This window comes from Perna viridis, chromosome 8, assembly GCF_037379345.1.
Source record: "Perna viridis isolate PV_CMFRI_1.1 ecotype Kerala chromosome 8, ASM3737934v1, whole genome shotgun sequence".
NCBI classification, from domain to species: Eukaryota; Metazoa; Mollusca; class Bivalvia; order Mytilida; family Mytilidae; genus Perna; species Perna viridis.
In genome coordinates, this window is record NC_142452.1 from 33687210 (window position 1) to 33712325 (window position 25116).

Genomic DNA, 25116 nt, shown 5'->3' on the forward strand with positions numbered 1-25116 from the left:
TAGACTTTATCTGTGCTTGTTATGTATAGTTTGGATTTTGAGAATGTGGAATGGAAAATTTAGACATAATTAATAGAGGAAATTTGTTTTTGCCATATGAGAGTTTATTCAGAAAATTGAAAGTAAGAACACTTAGGAATCACGATCTAATTAGTAACAAGAAGTGATATGAACGAATATGATATCTAGAATAAGCGACAAGAAGGTAGAAGAATTTTAAGTATATCTATATATTCAACTTCTTCCTCTGACAGGGTACACCTGCCTCATATTATAAGAAAACGTAAAATTGCGATTCTATGGCGAATATATTTTTTATTATTTCTTTTCGGCAATAGGTGATGGGGAGGAATACGGAGTTAACGAAACGCTTTAAGGGCTATAAATTGCACATAAGTAGAATAAGTAATATATTATTCAAGTCGAGTAGGGCTTTAAGGAGGTAGGTCCTTAATTGGCCTACCAACTTATATTTCTAATATGTTATATTCTTATGCATTGCCTATATAAACAATCTCTGACTTTCCATTAAATCATGAAAACCAACGAATTATCATTTATGTAAATCATTTTTTGTCCTACAAGACCATCCTGCATGGCCAAATCGTATGTTTGCATTGATTGACTGAAACAATCACTACAAGTTTTGTCTTTAAGCAGTAGTAATTGATATTACATGTTAGATTTAATTATTGATATGGATATATGGTCATTTAGTGATATTTAAAAATGAAAGGAATAATGAATAAGTGAACAAAAGCTACGTTTAAAAGGTAAAAAGACCTGAGTATGTTTCCAAAAGGACAGTAACTTTCATGTCGTCGACACTGTGGTTAACCTACAGAAAATGTTTCACCGACTAGACAATCCTCTCCATGGTTAACACTTTGTTTGGGCTTTACTAAACGATCACCCGACCTCGGAAAGGTTTTGTACATGTGTGGCAGGAACAATTTATATGGCGTTTAATATAGTACTTTTTCAGAGTCCCTAAGGGCTACCGAATCGGGAATACAACGGACAATCTCGTCAGTATCATTTTGTTGTGTTCGTGGTTGCAGGAGTAATCAAGGGAACCAAGATTATAGCGGTAATCAAAAGAATGCAATCCAGGGACAAAGACAAGACATGGAAAACAGACATACACAACAAAGAACATAAAGTAACTAAAATCATACATATAAAGTATCAAAAGCAAATATGCAACTCGGACTCCACTAAAAACTGGGAGCACGGACAAGGTGCACTGGTATGGTAAGCTTCCTCTGCTTTTCTAGAAAAATGGAGTTTTGAAACGTTCTATAGGACGATCTTGGATTATTCTTTGCATTTTGACCAGAGGACAAGAAGTCAAACAAGTCTTTATTGTGTTGACTAACTCTTCTGACAATAGCCTTTGCAACTACCGGATGACAATAAGAAAAGTGCTCGTTTTTATAAGGTCCTTTCTGAGACGAAGGCATTAAAGTTTATGTTGTATAGGTTGAACGGTCAGACGAATGTCATCAAAAAAGAAAGAAATGTGACACATTTATTCACATGTTCAATCAATATTTATATCAATAAATCGAAGAATATATCAACGCGTTAATAAATATTTATAAAATGTCATAAATTCATTGCTATTAATGAATTGATGAGTTATCAACATGTTGAGAAAGAGGGCGTCTCTATAGTTGGTTTAATTGTGATTATAAAAGTGTTTGTATCTGTTATCAACGTTAACGTACTACCCATCATGCAAGTCTGTTGGAACAATAATTATTAACATGTTGATATATGCCACTAATTCATTCAATTTATTGAAAGAAATAAATGGTTTATCAATTCGTAAACAAATATTTTTCTAAAAGTTATTTCCGGCATTAATTGATATCAATGATTGAAATATGTTCATGTTGAAAAGATATACGTAATAATTAGTTATTATCATGTTGATAAAAATTTAATCATATGTCATAAGATATTTAATGACATCAATAAACAGGAGAACATCCACAACGGCTTGCCATAGAAGAAATTCTAGAACATATTAAAGTCGATTATCATTAAAAAACATTATTGATTTAAAGAAAAATAACTATTGAAATCAACACCTAATAATTGCTTTAAAGGATATTAAAACACGGACTCTTAAGAATTTTGTGTATAACGAAAATCTATCAAAGAACGATAACCAGAACAAAATGCATTATTTTATTTTCTGTCAAAATGCATAAAATATGCACTTTTTATTGTCTCTGCTGCATATTTCATTGAAAACAGCACTGTGACTGTCACTGGGAATGCTGAGAAAGTGTTACATGTAACGTGTAAACTGCTGGTTGGCCATGTAAACGACACGGTTTCTTGGATTGAAGGTTATAAGATACTTCATGAAGACGTCGTTGTCAATGACAGCTATTACCCGCTCTTCCGGACTCGAAATAAGTATAAATGTGGTGTACAATAAGACACACCTGTTTACTAAAGGAACAAAATCTAAGGAAAAAAGACTAAACAGGGAATATAGACATACACAGCAAATAGCACGTACAAAGACACAAAGGAAAATTAGCAACTCCGTTCCAACTAAAAACTGTGAGTAAAGTCTACCGGTAACGAATGCGTCATCTGCTTTTATGCTTTTATAGAAACATCCACCGATTGCTTATTAGATGTCATGCCCTTGGTAAACGTTAAAAGGAAAGAAACTTATGTCACAATGAACAACTCGGTTTTCAAGGTGGAGTACACCAAACGATCCACGAGCTCATTTTGACGTCCAATAAGCATTTGTAATGATGAATTTAACATTGTGTCTTCAAACCCCTGTTTTATTGGACTATTTTTGAGACGTCTCGCCCGGTTAAAAAGTCACCGTATTTTCAGCGTGCTCTGAAATAAAGAACCCTACTGTGGTATTCAATAGGAGTAGGAACCTTTGTTCTCCGCCACCGTTGGCTTAATTGCCCGATCCTACCAATCCCTCTTTTCTATTGGCTATCAAAATCTGTCGACCCTATTATCCTTGTATCCCATCTCCTTTTCATCATCATAATCATTTCATGTTCAGTTTATCATACATTTCATGTTCATCGTCGAATAAAGCTGAAATATTTCTGCGTTAAACCGCAATAATCAACCAATCAATCAATCAATCGTATGAATTTGTGATCTAAAAACTCCAGTTGCGATTGCTCAAGTGACGAATACACAGAAAAAAAGTTGACAAAAAAGAATGAAATGTCATTGCGTTTGTCGTATAGTGTGGTCATGAGATTTCCTTATCCATCAATCTCTAGAAGTAGGTCAAGATATATGTGGTCGACTTCATAGTGTCCTGAGTCCGTGAGTACTAATGTTCTTCCTATAAAGTTTTTACTTTATGGTGATGATTTGTAATTCGTAAGCGCATCTAAAAAAGGTGTACAAATACCTACGAAAAAAAAATCAACAAAACATTGGTCGAAGTTTTGTTTTTTTTTTCGTTCCCCATGGCAACACCGAACTTATCGTTTCACGTCTTCATGCATATTATTAGAGAACATTCTAAACTATATCACCATATCAATTTGCAAGTTCCTAGCCATCAAGATGTCTGCGGTATTATAACGGTTCCATGCAGTTCTTTCCATTAAAGCATATCCTCAAAACATCCTTGACAACCACTTGACGAAGGAAAACTTAATAAAATAATAATTCTTAGTTTCAGGAGGTACATACCACCGGTGACTACTTCTTTATAGTGTCAATAAAATGACGACATTGATGAACTTGATAAAAATGGAGTGGTTTGATCTAGAAATTTGTATAAGGAGGAAGCTGTCATTTGCACTTTTCCGACAAAAAGGTAAATCAAACTCCTGGACTTTCCACCGCCTAAAACCAGTTTTGATTAAACAAAATAAGTTATAAACACCAATGAGTACGTCAAACCGATGAGTATTTTGTTCATCTGAGGCAAATTATACATGATGTATACATGGTATACAAGTTCATAGATCAATGATATCCATATTCACTCAAACAAAACATATTATTTTTAAGGTAGAATTTTGAGTTGGGTAATTATTTCTATCATACAATTAAAACACAATATATATTAATTAAAACATTTAAAAAAATAGGTAATTGTTTTATGATACAGAATTCCTCACGCGGTATATCAGCTAAGCTTAGTAGATGTTCTCGTAAAGTATTTACTTTAATTTTTAAAGGTTATACGCTGGAGCATGTCATACTTTCCACCATATCTGTTATTTTTTCTATCCGTTATTATGTACATTATTCGGGATAATGTCTACGTATGTCTTATGTTTATTCTGGCTTTCTCATTTACAGTTATAAATTACTTTTTTTTCGATTTCCAGACATGCAGTGTAAAACTGTAATTTCCAAAATCAGAGACCAGACATTGAATGCAGACAACGACGACAAGGAACACAAGGTAAATAAAATAATACATACAAAAGTAAATGACAACTCGTACTCCACTAAAAACTGGGAGCATGGACAAAGTGCACCTGAAGAGTAAGCGTACTCTGCATTTCTAGAAACACGCGCTTATTTACTCATATAAGGTCACGTCCGGGGTAGAGGAAAGGAAAACTATGACGTGTTGAACAAATTTGTTTTTATTGCGCAGATGGATACATCGTAACGATGCACGAGTTCATGATGACGACCATACAATTTATGAAGTGATGACATCAATCTCCCAGCAACATAACTCTGTTCCAGAAGTGTAATTGTAAGAAGTCTAGCGCGATACAAGAAGTCGGCGTAGTTACGGCAAGCTCTGACATATTGTGTGAGTTTTGATATGAAAACTCCATACGAAGATGTTGCCACAGATGAAAGAAAAGTTGGTAATTCTGAATAAAAAGTCATGGCGTTTGCCGTAAAGTTTGGTCAATAGTTTTTTTTTATTGTTATTATTATCAATCTCTAAGTGTAGATCAAGATTTTGGTTTGTTTGTTTGTTGGGGTTTAACGTCCGAGCAGCAATATTTCAGCTATATTCAGACAATGAACATGAAATGGATGATACAATGAACATGAAATGAAAAAAGAAAGGATGGGTCACAAGGATAATAGGGTCGACAAATTTTGATTGCCACTGGAAAAAGGGGGGATAGGTAAGGTCGGGCAATTTAGCCTCTTGTGGCGGAGCGCAAAGGTTCCTACTCCTATCGAATACCACAGCAGGGTTCTTTAACGTGCGAGGAACGTGGCATCTTTCCCAACACGGTGCACCACTATGGTTTGCGGTCAGGTTTTTCGTATTAAAGCCTGACAATCCCGGCATGTACCCCATTCCACCACTTGGGGCACACATCCCAGTTGCTCTGTGGGCAGAGCGCCTAGCTCCCGGCTAGGTTTCTGAGCACTATTTAGTCGCCTTATACGACAAGCTTAGCGCTGCTGCAGGCCTATTCTTTTAACACCCGGACCTGCACGGGGCTCAAGATATTGGGCCGACGTCACAGCGTCTGTAGTATCCTTTATCTCTAGTTCTTTTGGGGATAGATGCGATGTATTAAATCTCCAAAACCAGGAATGTTCAACAGTAATAAGTAATCTATATAGCGGAAACAGAGATTAAAAGGTCTAGCTAAACGAAGTTCTTTCTTTCAGCCTAATAGGAGTGAAGGATTATGTCAGCAAGAAGGGGGGCACAATATGTTCCCTTTGGAATGCCGACCATTTGTATAAAAGCGCTTCCAGCACACTGGACAAATATGTTATCGATGAGTAATTTCTACCAAGAATTATATATTTGAATCTAAATGTACTGTCTTTCTGGGAGAAACAATGATGCATAGCGCTCCATTTGAGTCGGGATTTTAACTGAGTATGAGGAATAGAAGTATACAGTGATAATCTTGTATTGAGGGTCTACAAAAGATTTTTCAGGATCCATATTGAATTCATACCACTACGGGAATAAGAAGTTTTGAAAGAGGTTAGGTGATACATTTTGGAGATCCAGCTATGTCAAACTTGTTTGTATTAATTCCTTAAAATTCTACGAGAGTTGTTTCAATATTCGAATCATTTGCTAATTTGGAAACCTTTGAACGAGGGAATGTAATTATTGCCTCAAAACAATCACCATATTCCCTAAGGGTCCATTTTCTAATTCCCATGTCCTTTGTGGTGTACTTATTGACTGTATTTGAAATAAGCACCGCTAGAGATGGAACAGGTTAACCCGGATGCAGACTTCATCGTTATTTGTTAAAAAATATTTTTCAGTACTTATTTAATTCATCCAAAATTAGAATTATGAACGAGCGTATTTCGACTGATTTAAACGAAATCTAAAATTAGATGTCAAAAGTTTGCGGAATGTATTAGGATAAAAATAAAATATTTGTTAATTTTGAGATGTACAGGAAAGTGATAGCCTAATTTTTTTCCCACAATTATATCCTTATTACCGAGTAATAGGAATGAAGCGAGGTTATCATTTTTTAAAATAGAAATGTCTTATTTGTTATTATTATTTTTTTTTTCGCTTTTTTTGTTGATGTTGTTTCGAAAAAAATGTCTTTGCAAAACTGTTTTGTCAATTATATAATTCTTACAGATACATGTATGTACAATTTAAATGAGTAATTATCTCTATATGGTATCGCTTCAAATATCATAAACCACAAAATGCACGGGAAGAGTAAATAACTTATATAAGAATCCTTTTTTTTTCGTGAAAAAGGACACCAAGAGGAGAAAATGGAATCAATGGCAAACTTTATGGCTGTTTTACACGACCTTCCTCTTTCAGTTCCGAATACTCGAATCCCTTTTTTGGTTTGTCTATCCTTCTAATATTAATAATGAGCCGATAAATATTACTTTAAAGCGCGCGTTTTATCTCATGTTTAGAGCGAGGCGGTGCTTTTGCGAATACGTATTTTTGGCTTATATTTGTCTTTTCTACATGGTAAGTGTCTCACATTTATAATGAACTAATGCTTTACATGGATAATAGGGCATAAATTCAAACAATGGATACATCAAATATTTTCAAACAATAAAAAAATCGATCTAAAATCTAAATTGTAATGAGTTAAGTGTATGTTAATGAATTAATTTCAACAATAGGATACATATGAATAAATCCTAATTAAATTATCGTATCATTTGTTCTGTTTTCCGATATATCATCTCTGTGCGATAAAACCGGAATGCAAATGTCCATGAGCTATTCAGGGCAGATAGGCAGTCACATGAGAAAATTGCGAATGATTTCACACGAAATGGGTAATGTTATAATTGAATCCACCGAGGAAAAAATAAATCTGATCTAAACGCTGTTACTTTTTCAAAGTTCACAAATATATGTCTATACATATATGTCTATTTATAATTTGTATCCTACGTACAGTATTTCCATTCCGATATGTAGCGACCAAAGCGACCAAGTTATGACATCATAATTCACTAGTTTAACTAGAAGGATGTAATTTCTTTTTTGAGGACATTTACGTATTTTTTTTTATTGCATTGTATCTTTTCTTTGACCCCTCAGCTTAATGCTTATGTTTTACTCATAATTTCCTCAATTTCCTTATTTTGTACCTCAAAAGATTTTTTTAATTAAACACAATAGACACATTATTACTTGAACCTCTTTTGATTTTTGTAGAAAACATAAAATGACTAAAGCCTTTGTTGTTCTCAACACAACATTTAATTTTGATTAGAAGAGCTTTAACATATACAGTCAAACCTGTTTTATCGACCTCTCGTAAAAGATCATGAGTAGAATACTCAAAAGTAGTGGATTGTATATAGTATGTTAAAACTACCTTGACACCTTATATTTCTCACGAATCAAATCACTTGACATTTAAGATGCGATAAAGAAAATTCAAGGATTTGAGGAAATCTTAAATTGAGATTTGTATGAAAACGACGACACGACTGCAAATATACCAATCTCTCATATGAAGTTGAAATTTTTATTACTTTAATGATCACTGCAGACAGTTAATTTGTATGTATGCATACTATTCAGGATATTGTTGTGAATGTTTCTTAACCAGTTTATACTTATCACACATTGTATGCGCTATTTGACCTGACCCGTTCTCTTTGTAAAGTCTGTAAATCGCGTTTGGTGAAAATGTATACTGAAAATATACAAGGAAATATTATGTACATGAGATTTTCCGTGTCGTGTTGAAATATCTAATTACCGGACATTCATCGTATACATCAATTAAATTTTGTTTTTCGCAGAACTCTTGACAAACCCTTGTATGTTCATCATAAAAAACTGTTATTTGGAAATCGAATTAGACCTTAAAAAGTTTTGATGCAAGTTCGACATGGTATGTATCCAATACTAATCCAATGCTATTGTACCGTTCAATTCACGAGATTTCATGATTTACCACTAACCCCTTTTGTATCTGAAGTATGTTTTCTTATAAGTTATTTGGTCAGTCGATTATTTTTTATACAGACAAAAGTTATAGTGCAGTGAAAGATTATTCCACATTATTAATCAGTTGTTTTTCGCTTATATTTATGTTCAGTCTCTACGGATATATTGCCTATTGCGGCCTTCAGATTAAGGACTGACACTTTAATTCAAATCTTTATAATATAATTCGGAAGTATAAGATGATTTAATTTGATTAATACTAATAATAATATAGTATCAACTATAATGAAGGGTACCCAAGGTTGGAGGAAATCTAACTTTTACCATACAAGGATCTAATTAAACAAAGCAAATTAAAGAATGACGGAAAAGAGCATACCACTAAGACTATGAGTAAGATGCAAGGGAATATTACGAATATAAAGTAACAACCGCAGTAACCTCCATGATTTAAAGTACTTGAAAGAAAGATACAAAAAACAAATTGAAAATAATTAATTTCAAAGCGGAAGCAGATTCACGATTGGTAGAAACTGGTAGTACTTATAGCCGTTTAACCTTCCGAACTTCTAATTGAGCTTGAGTTAATGTTTGCAAGCTTTAAATAATAATCTCTTAGACTTGTTACACAAAAAAAGCGGGTTGACGTTTTTTTCTAAATAAATTAACTTTACGCCTACAGATGGAAATGAAAACTTGTTCCTCACATCTATTTAAAAAAAAACAAATATATCCAGGAAGATGGCCATACTAAAGTTCTATAAATGCTAAATATAAGAATTTTTTAAAATATATTTAAACATTTTCTCTTGCGATTTTCAGGAAAAGAATTGAATTCATCTATTATTATGACACTTACTGCACTTTATCAAATTGTTATTTGGGAAAACACACATTTGTTCAATTCTATAATATTTCCTTGTAATTTATAGATCAAGTTTCCGCTTATGGTTTTTACTTTATCAAGTATCCTCTTTTTTCAAAGTGGTAATGCAAAAGGTAAATATACAAATATATATATAAATATATCATTCAATAATAGAAATCCTGTATGCATATAAAATGCCTTAAATTTTTTAATAAAATTTCGTTCCTTTATTTCTCTTAGAGAATCACTACCTATGTTCATTTTATAGAAAGGAAAAATAAAAAAATTACCGTGCCCACAAGATCTCCGCAAGCATTGAAAGTTCAATGTGAAATATTTGAAATACAAAATGAAATATCTAGTCATATAGGAAGGTCCAAAAAATTCCCAACGATGTTCGAACTGTCAAATTTGCGATGCAAATTTTTGGACGTTCCGTCCGCGGGACTCGAACTCGTACCGCTGTGACATCCATGGCAACACCGCCTGCACAAAGTACAGCGCCCTAGACCACTCGGCCAGCTAGGCTATATTTAAATACAGCTTTCGCTGGCCGTGACATTCCTCCTCGTAGGATTAATCTAGGGCTGCAGCTTAGTACACGATGTATGGTAGTACGGGACAGTTCATTTAGATGTTATTATGTAGGATAGAGGATCAAATTAATGATGCATGTCACAACAAATCAATATTATACAAACATTTCAGAATATGACGCCTCCAAATCAGTACTATACAAACGTTTCAGAATGTGACGTCTCTATTCACAAAGTCCAGCGCCCTAGACCACTCGGCCAGCTAGGCTATATTTAAATATAGCTTTCGCTGGCCGGGTCATTCCTCCTTGTAGGAGTGGTCTAGGGCGTTGGACTTTGTGCAGGCGGTGTTGCTATATATGTCACAGCGGTACGACTTCGAGTCCCGCGGAGGGAACGACCAAACATTTGCATCGCAAATTTGAAAGTTCTATCATCGTTGGGAATTTTTCAGACCTTCCTATACGTTTACATATCTTTCCTGTATCAATTTGATCCGATAGAGCAGTGTAATTAATAGAGTCGTCCGTCAAAGTCTCTCTCTCTCTCTCTCTCTCTCTCTCTCTCTCTCTCTCTCTCTATATATATATATATATATATATATATATATATGTTACAAGGCATTTTAAATTCCAATTTGCCCTTGATTTTAGCTACTGTAAATTGACTTTGTCATTTACTTTTGATACTTTGTATGTATTATTTAGTTACTTTATGTTCCTTGTCGTGTTTGTCAGTTTTCTATGTCTGGTTTTTGTCCCTAGATTTCATTTTTTGATTTCCGCTAGGATATTGGTTCCCTTGATTACTCTTGTCCTAGTAAAAATTGAGATATCACGATTTGGCCAAAAGGAATCCGAATCCTATTAAAAATTGATGGGATCTGGAATAACACAACATTTAACGATCGAGGAGATAGATAGTATTGATTGTGAAATATTCTTCTAATTTTTCAAAATGTTGAACGTTGTCGGACACATTATAATCAATGAACTACATTTTGAACATATTTTATTCAACTAACTGTAATTTATAACATCGAAATCCAAAATTTTATCATGAAAAACTAAAACAATAATCAGCTGCAAACAGATGCAGACTGGCAGTTTTGTTTAGCGTGTCGGTATTTCTGACATGCTTGAATGTGCGTTATTTCATCTAATGACTTCGGATAAACTGAATTTTATCACGAGAAACATGCTTTCCTTAGTCTTAGTCAGTAAGGCCATCCTATGGGTAATATTTTTTTTTTAGTTTTCAAAATACCATCTTTGAAAGTCATTGCTTGAATAGATTCGGAATCGTTGATGATCTTTATATCAATCACTTTTGTGATCTTTAAAAACCCACAGTATCACCAACATCGTAATGATTTTTTTGTAACTGTTGGTTCTGTTTCATATCAAAGACAGCGGCATTTGACCACACTCATACTATTGATTTAAGACTTCAAAGCTTAACAATCTGACTATTCTTGCAAAAGAAAAGACCCTTCATTTACGTCCTTATTGGAGATTTGATTTAAACATAACCGAAAACGAATCTCTCTCTCAGGACCCTTTTAAGTGTCAAAAGTATCTTCACCCACGCTCCACAAATTGGAATTATAACTATATAAGTTCTTGTAGATGCCATGGGTGACTTAAAGTAAAGAAAATGTATAAAACGAGATCAAGATGACAACTACTCTCTGTCAGAGTGGGTAAAGGTTGTGAGGTCTTTAATATTGAAACGTATGAAAGTTTTAAATAGGTCAATGAGTGTCAACGCTGCATACAATTTTGAAAAACCTAGATGTAGCAAAAACATTGTCTGTTATACATGAGAAATATGTTGTCGTTCCAGCTCAAAACAACATTGTCTTTTATTGCAAAACGTATTACACCAAATGTCTATTATCAGAGGTAGACGTAGAAACTAATATCAGCTACGACCTGTACTCCGACCACACTCCTCAAAGAAGAGATTGTGTGCTATCCTCTTTCTCTACCAAAGCAGATGGATATGATCTACCGTCCTTGTACTGATTTTCGAAACTCCACAAGAATCTATACAAACAGCGCTACATAGCTTGATCTGCAAAATGTTTCCCAAACCTCACTTAAAACGTTTAATTTCTATACTCACAGTTGTCACAGGAGGTCTCCAGTCCTACAACAACACTTGTTACTCTCACAGTGGTATTAAGTCAATGTCGATCATGAAAAATTCGAAGGATCTTCTGGAAACCCTTAATTCAAGATTATTATTAGGATACAATTGCATTTAACATTTTTCAACACTTTATACTTTTCTATTGCCACTACTCAGTTAAAATCCTAACTCAAAAAATATACATCGTTGTTACTAAAACAAAATACGGTACACCCCATACTTTATAATAACAATTCAAACTAACCTTCGAAATATAAAGAGGAAGTTTTCAAAAGGCCAGAATTTTTTATCGGCTGATATTTGTCCAGTGTGGTGGACGCGTTTTTCAACAAACAGTCGACATTCCAATTGGAGTAAATTGTGCTCTTCAACTTGCTGACCTACTTCTTCGCTATTATTAGGCTGACTTTATAGCTGAGCTGATCAAAAAGAAGGAAAATCGTTTAGCTAGATCATTTTATCTCAATTTCCGCTATATAGACGTATTGTCATAAAACAATCATAGTTTAGGGGATTCCATACATCCCATCTACCCCAAAGAACTTGGGGTAAAGGATACTACACTGTGACGTCAGCTTATATCTTGACATACACTTTGAGATCGATGGTAAAGGAACATTATTGATCAAACTATACAACAAACGCGATGACCATTCGTTCCGTATTGTCAATTTTCCTTTTTCCGTGACAACATTCCTACAGCACCTGCGTATAGAGTTTTTCTATCATACCTCATTCGTAATGGCCGAGCTTGCAGTAACTATGCCGACTTTTTATACGTAAACTACTTACAATTAGGCTTCACGAAGTTATTTTGCAATAAAAACCATCACTACAGAAGTTAAATGGTCATCATCATAAACTCGTGGATCGTCACAGTGTATCAATTTGCACCACGACACCTGATTTATTCAATGTGTCATAGTTTTCCTTTCCTCTTCGTCTATTCTGGACTTTACTTTTTATGAGCAACTCAGTGGGTGTTTCTTGAAAAGTAGAGGACGCTTACCTTACCTAAATTTTAATAGAGTCCAATAGGCTCGTTTACATTTGTTTCTATGTATGTAACATTTTTACCGTTTGATATTCGTTTCCTTGTTATATATATATAATGGGTTTGATTATAAAATTGAATATCAAACATGATTTTGCTTTGTTCGATATTAGTTTGACATTTGCTTCCGGTTAATATATTGAATATAGAATGGATTTGAATAATAAACTGAATATCGAATAAGATTTTGGTCTGTTCGACATTTGTTTGACATTCGTTTCCGGGTTACATATTGAATATAAAATGGATTTGAATATCAAACAGAATATCGAACAGGATTTGTTTGCTGTCTGATATTCATTTCATATTCGTTTCCGCGTTATATACTGATTATAGAATTAATTCGAATATCAAACTGAATATCGAACAGGATTTTGGTCTGTTCGACATTCGTTTGATATTCGCTTCCGCGTTATATATTGAATATAGAATGGATTAGAATATCAAACTGAATATCGAACAAGATTTATTTTGCTGTTCGATATTCATTTCATATTCGTGTCCGGATTATATATTGAATATAGAACGGAATTGAATGTCAAACTGAATATCAAACAGGATTTTGGTCTGTTTGTTATTCGGTTTGACATTCGTTTACGGGTTATATATTGAATATAGAATGGATTTGAATATCAAACAGGATGTTTTTGCTGTTCGATATTTGTTAGACTTTCGTTTCCGGTTAATATATTGAATATAGTACGGATTTGTTAACTGTTGATGTTTGTTTGCGGGTTATAACGAATGTGAAACGAATATCAAACAGAAAGAAAACCACCATGGGATATTCATGTGATACTCATTTAGAGTTTACATTCTTAAAGGTAGCCAGAAATGAATATTAAACGATATTGAAAAGTTTGAATGTTGAATATTGAACATCGAATATCCAATGTACTTGGTGTATTACATTATTTTGATATCCGCTAGAATTTTAGTTCCCTTGAATAATCATTGTTTATTTTAAATTGGGGTAAGCGGGTTGGGGGATGTTTTTTGTAGCACTTTGCTTTGTTTGTTTGCTTGTTTTTTTTTTTAATGCTTTTCTTACTTTTATTTCAAGATAACTTGTATATTGAGTATTCACAATAGAAAATTCCATGTGCAATTCCATAAAAAGTTGATATTGGTTATTTTTTAGAAAGTTTGTGTTCGACGGAACTGTTTTATAAGCGACCTGGAGACAAATTGAATATCACTTGCATCTATAATGACACTTTAGATGTTGAAATACATTTTTGGCATAACTGCACGGGAAATATGAGTACTTTTTATCAAAATAGATCGTTTAGCCATGACTATGCCAACTATTCGTCTCAAGAATTGAAAGGAAACACACTTATAGCTTCAATACAGATTACTACCGAAACTGTGGGATGTTATAGCTGTATGAATATGTCAAATGTCTTTAATAATAATTATAGTGACAGAATTGAAGCCAGACTTCTACGTAAGTCTTAAGGAAATTTTAAAAGATAGACCATTCAACATATTTAACTGAGCTGATACATGCAGTAGTTCGATGTTACATGCATATTTGCATTTTGCCAATGTTTTTTAACAAATTCCTGTTAAGAATTTTGTGACAGTTTTTGTCAAGCTTAGCATAACGGTTGGAATACCTAAATATCAAACGAGAAGGCACCTAAGACAAAAAAGTTTCGTTCCTACTATAACAGAATTCGCTATGCTAGTCGCGAAACACAAAAGATCAAAGAAAATATACATAAACGAGAGCAATACGACTAACCTAACTAAAATTTGCACTGAACTTGAATCTCAAGACTTGCGAGAATTTTTTTTTTATTTCTTTCAAGGTAATGTCGTGTTTCAAGTTGGAGGTTGTGGTCGTTGATAGGATGCGTAGCAAATTAGGACCGTTTGGTATTAGACAAAAATAAAAAGAATAACGTAATTTGAAATAGGCTCTATTCAAACATACAACTTGTAAAGTCAAAACTTGGTATGAAGAAAAAAAAATGAGTACAAATTGGATAAATGCATATTCTGTTAATTACTCAATATTTAGTTCTTGTTTTTATTTCTAATTTTCTTTACCTTTTTAAATTTAAAAATATAACTTTATTTCAGATTATCCACTAATTATTGTCTCCGGTGCTAAGTATAATAAAAACGACACCGTGACTGTCACCGAAAGTACAGAAACATTGTTGACGTGTAAACTGCCAGTTGGTATTGCAAGCGGAAATATATCTTGGATTCTAGGCCATGAAGTGCTTCATGAAGACGTCTTTGTCAATGAGAGCAATTACCCACTCATCCTCAATCGAAATCTAAATGACACCGCTATGGTGTGTTCAATACAACACTTTTGCCTACATGACGCTTTGAACGAGTCCTATCCACTTAATGTCCAATGTAAGCACTTGGTTCAAAAGTATATTTTCAAATAAAATGTGCTGTTTGAAAATATATACTAATATTGAAAGAAAATACAACACTTCTGTATTGTCTTATATCATACAAACGTATTAAAAGAAATGGAAACCCATATGATTGAGAATATGACAGTGTCATTCTGAACTATACAATTTGCATAAACAGCAATATCCAACAGACTTTAATTGATGATAGCGACATAAGTCGCAATTACAAAATATATTTGACAGAAAATGAACGATTTATGAAAGTCACGCAGATGGAATGATGTCATTGACAATAACACTGTTCATATAATAGGTTTACAATTATTAACTTCTTTTTAAAAATCGTTTAAAAAGGCAGACATAATATCACTATCGTACTGCTGAGAGTATGAAACACATTGTTATCTCAGTGTTGATGTCATTTCACCTTTGGTACAAATAAAAATAACTTCTCCAAAATGGAAGGGCATCATTTCTTGCACATACGAAAGCATCCAGGAAGAGGCAAATATAGCTTTGTTAAAAGCTGATGGGATTCGTGCACCAAAGAATTTTACTGGTAATGAGTCTCTAACAAAAGAAGACTGTTAATTTTACTGATGTGATGTAACTCATTGAATTGGCAAGGAAACTTACAAATTTTAGATACGTCTGAGTTCAATGCTTACGAATTGTTTAATGTTTTCCTTAAAATAATGCTATATTCAACATGAGAGTGTTTTGGTAAACGTTTAAGTTAACTAAATAAAACATGTACGAGGTATGTGATAATGACACCAGGTCTACATTTTCTCCATCTTCCAAATAAGATCAATCCTGGGAAATACATACCAAAAGATAGTTCTATTACTGATATACATTGTAATCTTATTTAAGTAAAAGGTAATATAGTCGTCATCATTATTAAAAGTGTATGCTTATTTTTCAGATAAAGATAACTCCGTCTTTATGAAAGGTCTTCTGGTGTATCTCGTAATTGGTTCAGCCATAGCTCTAATTTTTGCCACCCTAAATAAAGTTGTATCATGTTGGATAATAGGTCAGTTATAATACTTTTTGTTTATAATCAAGTTTTGTAATGAGAAAAAAAAATTATATCCCGTTATTTACTTTATTTTTGTTTCGAAAATAGTTGTTCAGGCTAGCTTTTAACAAGACCTGATTTAAAATCCGTTTTTGTTATTGCTGAATACTGAAAACGTTTTAATTTTCGTGGCTGCTAATTTTCGCGGATTCTGTCAAGTGAACATTTTCGAGGCTATCAACTTTCGTGGTTTAAAAAATATCAATATTGAGGGAGATAACTCTGTAATTTATGCCTAAATAGAAACTCCAGGGGATTCAATGTGATTTATCTACTAAGAGCAGACAGGTTTAAATGAATAATCATACAATTCATCCTCTCATGGAGACCTATAATGAAACGTAATGATACAAATAATAGTATGTCATATCACATATTAGAGAATTTGAATGATTATTACAAAGACTGCTACTTAAGTATATAGATATTGTCATCTTAATCCTGTTGATTGTGTTAAATTTATTTCAAAGGTCTTTTTAAACGACACAGAATCACATTAAGAACTAACCGAAGAAATGACGAACACAGCGATCAGTCTAATGTTCCAGTAAGTTATTCTGAACGGTAGAAATTTAAGAGAAGGAACTTCTTCCTTTAAATCGGGAGTTCAAAGATACGGATAAGATTAATTACCTTGCATTGAGAGTAAATGAGTAAAGCTTGGATGTAATGCTTATTTATATTTTCAATGTCACTGACAGCAAAGATACAAACGATAGAACTTGAGTTTGCCCATCATTGAAGACCGTATGGTGACCTGTAAAAGTTAAATTGTTCGTTGCCTGACTTTTGATGTCTTATTTACATATTATCATACCACATCTTCAATTTTTAAATTGAATGCGTGCGTGAGAGCAGACATTTGTTATTTTAATTGACTGAAGAAAGATATGGAAACGTTCATTTTAATAAGCTACATCTGGAAAGTAACAGGAAACTTATAAAACACCTGTTTTATTTATTAATCTGTTTGTCATTTTGTCTAATCGAATATTTTTTTTATCAAAATTGTGTTATCATTTTCAGGAAATCGTTACGTTTCATAATATATCTGACGACATTGATGACACAAATAATGCAAATGTTCCCAACCGCTACACAGGAATTGCCCTTTAACGTCTTAAGAGGAAATTCACGATTTCATATTTTTTTAGTTTTAGAGAGTACAGCAATCACCAATGAATAAATGAAACATGATAGGACACTACACTGACATAGGTTTTTAATTTGAGAGTCAAGAGATTTATTTGTAGTCAGCAGTGGTATATGTTTTCGTTACTTTACTTATTGTCAAAAACTGCAAATACTGGACGATTATGTAGATTTCGTTGACAATTACATTGGAATGTCACTGGAGTGGTGTTATGTAACAGTTTAGCCATTTAAGTACAGCTTTGCCTCAAAACCAGACAGATGCTTATAAAGGAAGATTCATGCATTTCTTAATACCAAATATATTGGGTTAAATTTTCAAAAGGACAGTAACTTTCATGTCGTCGACACAGTGGTTAACCTCCAGAAAATGTTTCACCGACTAGACAATCATCTCCATGGTTAACACTTTGTTTGGGCTTTACTAAACGATCACCCGACCTCGGAAAGGTTTTGCACATGTGTGATATGAACAATTTATATGGCTTTTAATGTAATACCTTTTCAGAGTCCCTAAGGGCTACCGAATCGGGAATACAACGGACAATCTCGTCAGTATCGTTTTGTTGGGTTCGTGGTTGGAAGAGTAATCAAGGGAACCAAGATTATAGCGGTAATCAAAAGAATGTAATCCAGGGACAAAGACAAGAGATGGAAAACAGACATACACAACATAGAACATAAAGCAACTAAAATCATACATACAAAGTATCAAAAGCAAATAAGCAACTCGGACTCCACTAAAAACTGGAGCACGGACAAGGTGCACCGGTATGGTAAGCTTTCTCTGCCTTTCTAGAAAAATGGAGCTATTGAAACGTATTGAATCAGTGATAACGAACATCGACTAGAGAGAATGTGAAACTTATCATAAATCTCTTCGTAGTTGCGAATGTCATCAAACAAAGAAACAAATATGACACATTTATTCACATGTTCATCAATCAATATTTATATCAATAAATCGACGAATATAACAACGCGTTAATAAATATTGATAAGATGTCATAAATTTATTGATATTAATGAATTGATGAGTTATTAACATGTTGAGAAAGAGGGCGTCTCTATAGTGGGTTTAATTGTGATTATAAAAGTGTTTGTAACTGTTATCAATGCAAGTCTGTTGAAAGAATAATTATTAACATGTTGATATATGCCACTAATTCATTCAATTTATTGAAAGAAATAAATGGTTTATCAATTCGTAAACAAATATTTTTCTAAAAGTTGTTATTTCCGCCATTAATTGATATCATTGATTGAAATATGTTCATGTTGAAAAGATATAATAGCATATCAATAATTAGTTATTATCATGTTGATAAATATTTAAACATATGTCATAAGATATTTAATGACATCAATAAATAGGAGAACATCCACAAAAGCTTGCCATAGAAGAAATTCTAGAACATATTAAAGTCGATTATCATTAAAAAACATTATTGATTTAAAGAAAAATAACGAGCTCATTATGACGTCCAATAAGCATTTGTAATGATGAATTTAACATTGTGTCTTCAAACCCTTGTTTTTTTGGACCATTTTTGAGACGTCTCGCCCGGTTAAAAAGTCACCGTATTTTCAGCGTGCTCTGAAATAAAGAACCCTACTGTGGTATTCGATAGGAGTAGGAACCTTTGTTCTCCACCACCGGTGGCTAAATTGCGCGATCCTACCAATCCCTCTTTTCTATTGGCTATCAAAATCTGTCGACCCTATTATCCTTGTATCCCATCTCCTTTTCATCACCATAATCATTTCATGTTCAGTTTATCATACATTTCATGTTCATCGTCGAATAAAAATGAAATATTTCTGCGTTAAACCGCAATAATCAATCAATCAATCGTATGAATTTGTGATATAAAAACTCCAGTTGCGATTGCTCAAGTGACGTATACACAGAAAAAAATTGACAAAAAAGAATGAAATGTCATTGCGTTTGTCGTATAGTGTGGTCATGAGATTTCCCTATCCATCAATCTCTAGAAGTAGGTCAAGATATATGTGGTCGACTTCATAGTGTCCTGAGTCCGTGAGTACTAATGTTCTTCTTATATAGTTTTACTTTACGGTGATGATTTGTAATTCGTAAGCGCATCTAAATAAGGTGTACAAATACCTACGAAAAAAAAATCAACAGAACATTGGTCGAAGTTTTGTTTTTTTTTTTTCGTTCCCCATGACAACACCGAACGTATCGTTTCACGTCTTCATGAATATTATTAGAGAACATCCTAAACTATACTACCATATCAATTTGCAAGTTCCTAGCCATCAAGATGTCTGCGATATTATAAAGGTTCCATGCAGTTCTTTCCATTAAAGCATATCCTCAGAACATCCTTGACAACCACTTGACGAAGGAAAACTTAATAAGATAGTAATTCTTAGTTTCAGGAGGTACATACCACCGGTGACTACTTCTTTATAGTGTCAACAAAATGACGACATTGATGAACTTGATAAAAATGGAGTGGTTTGATCTAGAAATTTGTATAAGGAGGAAGCTGTCATTTGCACTTTTCCGACAAAAAGGTAAATCAAACTCCCGGACTTTCCACCGCCTAAAACCAGTTTTGATTAAACAAAATAAGTTATAAACACCAATGAGTACGTCAAACCGGTGAGTATTTTGTTCATCTGAGGCAAATTATACATGATGTATACATGGTATATAAGTTCATAGATCAATGATATCCATATTCACTTAACCTAAAACATATTATTTTTAAGATAGAATTTTGAGTTGCGTAATTATTTCTAGCATACAATTAAAACACAATATATATTAATTACCCTTTAAAAAAATAGGTAAATGTTTTATGATACAGAATTCCTCACGCAGTATATCAGCTAAGCTTAGTAGATGTTCTCGTAAAGTATTTACTTTAATTTTTAAAGGTTATACGCTGGAGCATGTCATACTTTCCACCATATCTGTTATTTTTTCTATCCTTTATTATGTACATTATTCGGGATAATGTCTACGTATGTCTTATGTTTATACTGGCTTTCTCATTTACAGTTATAAATTTCTTTTTTTTTTCGATTTCCAGACATGCAGTGTAAAACTGTAATTTCAAAATCAGAGACCAGACATTGAATGCAGACAACGACGACAAGGAACACAAGGTAAATAAAATAATACATACAAAAGTAAATGACAACTCGTACTCCACTAAAAACTGGGAGCATGGACAAAGTGCACCTGAAGAGTAAGCGTACTCTGCATTTCTAGAAACACGCGCCTATTTACTCATATAAGATCACGTCCGGGATAGAGGAAAGGAAAACTATGACGCCTTGAACAAATTTGTTTTTATTGTGCAGATGGATACATCGTAACGATCCACGAGTTCATGATGACGACCATACAATTTATGAAGTGATGACATCAATCTCCCAGCAACATAACCCTGTTCCAGAAGTGTAATTGTAAGAAGTCTAGCGCGATACAAAAAGTCGGCGTAGTTTCGGCAAGCTCTGACATATTGTATGAGTTTTGATATGAAAACTCCATACGCAGATGTTGCCACAGATGAAAGAAAAGTTGGTAATTCTGAATAAAAAGTCATGGCGTTTGTCGTAAAGTTTGGTCAATAGTTTTTTTTTATTGTTATTATTATCAATCTCTAAGTGTAGATCAAGATATTGGGCCGACGTCACAGCGTCTGTAGTATCCTTTATCTCTAGTTCTTTTGGGGATAGATGCGATGTATTAAATCTCCAAAACCAGGAATGTTCAACAGTAATACGTAATCTATATAGCGGAAACAGAGATTAAAAGGTCTAGCTAAACGAAGTTTTTTCTTTCAGCCTAATAGGAGTGAAGGATTATGTCAGCAAGAAGGGGAGCACAATATGTTCCCTTTGGAATGCCGACCATTTGTATAAAAGCGCTTCCAGCACACTGGACAAATATGTTATCGATGAGGAATTTCTACCAAGAATTATATATTTGAATCTAGATGTACTGTCTTTCTGGGAGAAACAATGATGCATAGTGCTCCATTTGAGTCAGGATTTTAACTGAGTATGGGGAATAGAAGTATACAGTGATAATCTTGAATTGAGGGTCTACAAAAGATTTTTCGATTTTTTTCAGGATCCACATTGAATTAATACCACTACGGGAGTAAGAAGTTTTGAAAGAGGTTAGGTGATACATTTTGGAGATCCAGCTATGTAAAATTTGTTTGTATTAATTCCTTAAAATTCTACGAGAGTTGTTTCAATATTCGAATCATTTGCTAATTTGGAAACCTTTGAACGAGGGAATGTAATTATTGCCTCAAAACAATCACCATATTCCCTAAGGATTCATTTTCTAATTCCCATGTCCTTTGTGGTTTACTGATTGACCGTATTTGAAATAAGCACCGCTAGAGATGGAACAGGTTAACCCGGATGCAGACTTCATTGTTATTTGTTAAAAAATATTTTTCAGTACTTATTTAATTCATCCAAAATTAGAATTATGAACGAGCGTATTTCGACTGATTTAAACGAAATCTAAAATTAGATGTCAATAGTTAGCGGAAGGTATTAGGATAAAAATAAGATATTTGTTAATTGTGAGATGTACAGGAAAGTAATAACCTAATTTTTTTCCCACAATTACATCCTTATTACCGAGGAATAGGAATGAAGCGAGGTTTTTTTTTTTTAAATAGAAATGTCTTATTTGTTATTTTTTTTTCGCTTTTTTTGTTGATGTTGTTTCGAAAAAAAATGTCTTTGCAAAACTGTTTTGTCAATCATATAATTCTTACAGATACATGTATATACAATTTAAATGAGTAATTATCTCTATATGGTATCGCTTCAAATATAATAAACCACAAAATGCACGGGAAGAGTAAATAACTTATATAAGAATCCTTTTTTTCGTAAAAAAAAGACACCAAGAGGAGAAAATGGAATCAATGGCAAACTTTATGGCTGTTTTACACGACCTTCCTCTTTCAGTTCCGAATACTCGAATCCCTTTTTTGGTTTGTCTATCCTTCTAATATTAATAATGAGCCGATAAATATTACTTTAAAGCGCGCGTTTTATTTCATGTTTAGAGCGAGGGTGTGCTTTTGCGAATACGTATTTTTGGCTTATATTTGTCTTTTCTACATGGTAAGTGTCCCATATTTATAATAAACTAATGCTTTACATGGATAATAGGTCAAAAATTCAAAGAATGGATACATCAAATATTTTCAAACAATAAAAAAAATCGATCTAAAATCTAAATTGAAATGAGTTAAGTGTATGTTAATGAATTAATTTCAACAATAGGATACATATGAATAAATCCTAATTAAATTATCGTATCATTTGTTCTGTTTTCCGATATATCATCTCTGTGCGATAAAACCGGAATGAAAATGTCCATGAACTATTCAGGGCAGATAGGCGGTCACATGAGAAAATTGCAAATGATTTCACCCGAAATGGGTAATTTTATAATTGAATCCACCGAGGAAAATAAATCTGATCTAAACGCTGTTACTTTTTCAAATTTCACAAATATATGTTTATACATATATGTCTATTTATAATTTGTATCCTACGTACAGTATTTCCATTCCGATATGTAGCGACCAAAGCGACCAAGTTATGACATCATAATTCACTAGTTTAACTAGAAGGATGTAATTTCTTTTTTGAGGACATTTACGTATTTTTTTTTATTGCATTGTATCTTTTCTTTCACCCCTCAGCTTAATGCTTATGTTTTACTCATAATTTCCTCAATTTCCTTATTTTGTACCTCAAACGATTTTTTTTAATTAAACACAATAGACACATTATTACTTGAACCTGTTTTGATTTTTGTAGAAAACATAAAATGACTAAAGCCTTTGTTGTTCTCAACACAACATTTAATTTTGATTAGAAGAGCTTTAACATATACAGTCAAACCTGTTTTATCGACCTCTCGTAAAAGATCATGAGTAGAATACTCAAAAGTAGTGGATTGTATATAGTATGTTAAAATTACCTTGACACCTTAGATTTCTCACCAATCAAATCACTTGACATTTAAGATGCGATAAAGAAAATTCAAGGATTTGAGGAAATCTAGAATTGAGATTTGTATGAAAACGACGACACGACTGCAATTTTACCAATCTCTCATATGAAGTTGATATTTTTATTACTTTAATGATCACTGCAGACAGTTAATTTGTATGTATGCATACTATTCAGGATATTGTTGTGAATGTTTCTTAACCAGTTTATACTTATCACACATTGTATGCGCTATTTGACCTGACCCGTTCTCTTTGTAAAGTCTGTAAATCGCGTTTGGTGAAAATGTATACTCAAAATATACAAGGAAATGTTATGTACAGGAGATTTTCCGTGTCGTGTTGAAATATCTAATTACCGGACATTCATCGTATATATGAATTAAATTTGGTTTTTCGCAGAACTCTTGACAAACAGATGTATGTTCATCATTTGGATACATATTGATCCGTATTGAGAAAAACGGTTATTTGGAAATCGAATTAGACCTGAAAAAGTTTTGATGCAAGTTCGACATGGTATGTATCCAATACTAATCCAATGCTATTGTACCGTTCAATTCACGAGATTTCATGATTTACCACTAACCCCTTTTGTATCTGAAGTATGTTTTCTTATAAGTTATTTGGTCAGTCGATTATTTTTTATACAGACAAAAGTTATAGTGCAGTGAAAGATTATTCCACATTATTAATCAGTTGTTTTTCGCTTATATTTATGTTCAGTCTCTACGGATATATTGCCTATTGCGGCCTTCAGATTAAGGACTGACACTTTAATTCAAATCTTTATAATATAATTCGGAAGTATAAGACGATTTAATCTGTTTAATACTAATAATAATATAGTATCAACTATAATGAAGGGTACCCAAGGTTGGAGGAAATCTAACTTTTACCATACAAGGATCTAATTAAACAAAGCAAATTAAAGAATGACGGAAAAGAGCATACCACTAAGACTATGAGTAAGATGCAAGGGAATATTACGAATATAAAGTAACAACCGCAGTAACCTCCATGATTTAAAGTACTTGAAAGAAAGATACAAAAAACAAATTGAAAATAATTAATTTTAAAGCGGAAGCAGATTCACGATTGGTAGAAACTGGTAGTACTTATAGCCGTTTAACCTTCAGAACTTCTAATTGAGCTTGAGTTAATGTTTGCAAGCTTTAAATAATAATCTCTTAGACTTGTTACACAAAAAAAAAACGGGTTGACGTTTTTATTCTAAATAAATTAACTTTACGCCTGCAGATGGAAATGAAAACTTGTTCCTCACATCTATTTAAAAAAAAACAAATGTATCCAGGAAGATGGCCATACTAAAGTTCTATAAATGCTAAATATAAGAATTTTTTAAAATATATTTAAACATTTTCTCTTGCGATTGTCTTATTATGACACTTACTGCACTTTATCAAATTGTTATTTCGGAAAACACACATTTGTTCATTTCTTGTATT

At 33.0% G+C, this 25116-nt stretch overlaps 1 protein-coding gene across 11 annotated transcripts in view; it reads left to right on the forward strand.

Annotated features, from left to right (window-relative positions):
* LOC148610309 (uncharacterized) overlaps positions 1-25116 on the forward strand; it is a 28400-nt gene that overhangs the window by 1155 nt on the left and 2129 nt on the right. Inside the window, exons 2-13 of one of the 11 annotated variants that reach the window (XM_088542704.1) lie at positions 2266-2580; positions 3689-3832; positions 4353-4429; positions 9310-9376; positions 14131-14439; positions 15081-15368; positions 16305-16415; positions 16931-17007; positions 17487-20156; positions 20678-20753; positions 21438-21654; positions 24050-25113. In XM_088542704.1, coding sequence (XP_088398830.1) covers positions 3739-3832; positions 4353-4429; positions 9310-9376; positions 14131-14439; positions 15081-15368; positions 16305-16415; positions 16931-17007; positions 17487-17576 — 1113 coding nt within the window. In that variant the 5' untranslated portion in view covers positions 2266-2580; positions 3689-3738 and the 3' untranslated portion in view covers positions 17577-20156; positions 20678-20753; positions 21438-21654; positions 24050-25113. The other 10 variants (XM_088542708.1, XM_088542703.1, XM_088542705.1 and 7 more) reach the window with 10 other exon arrangements.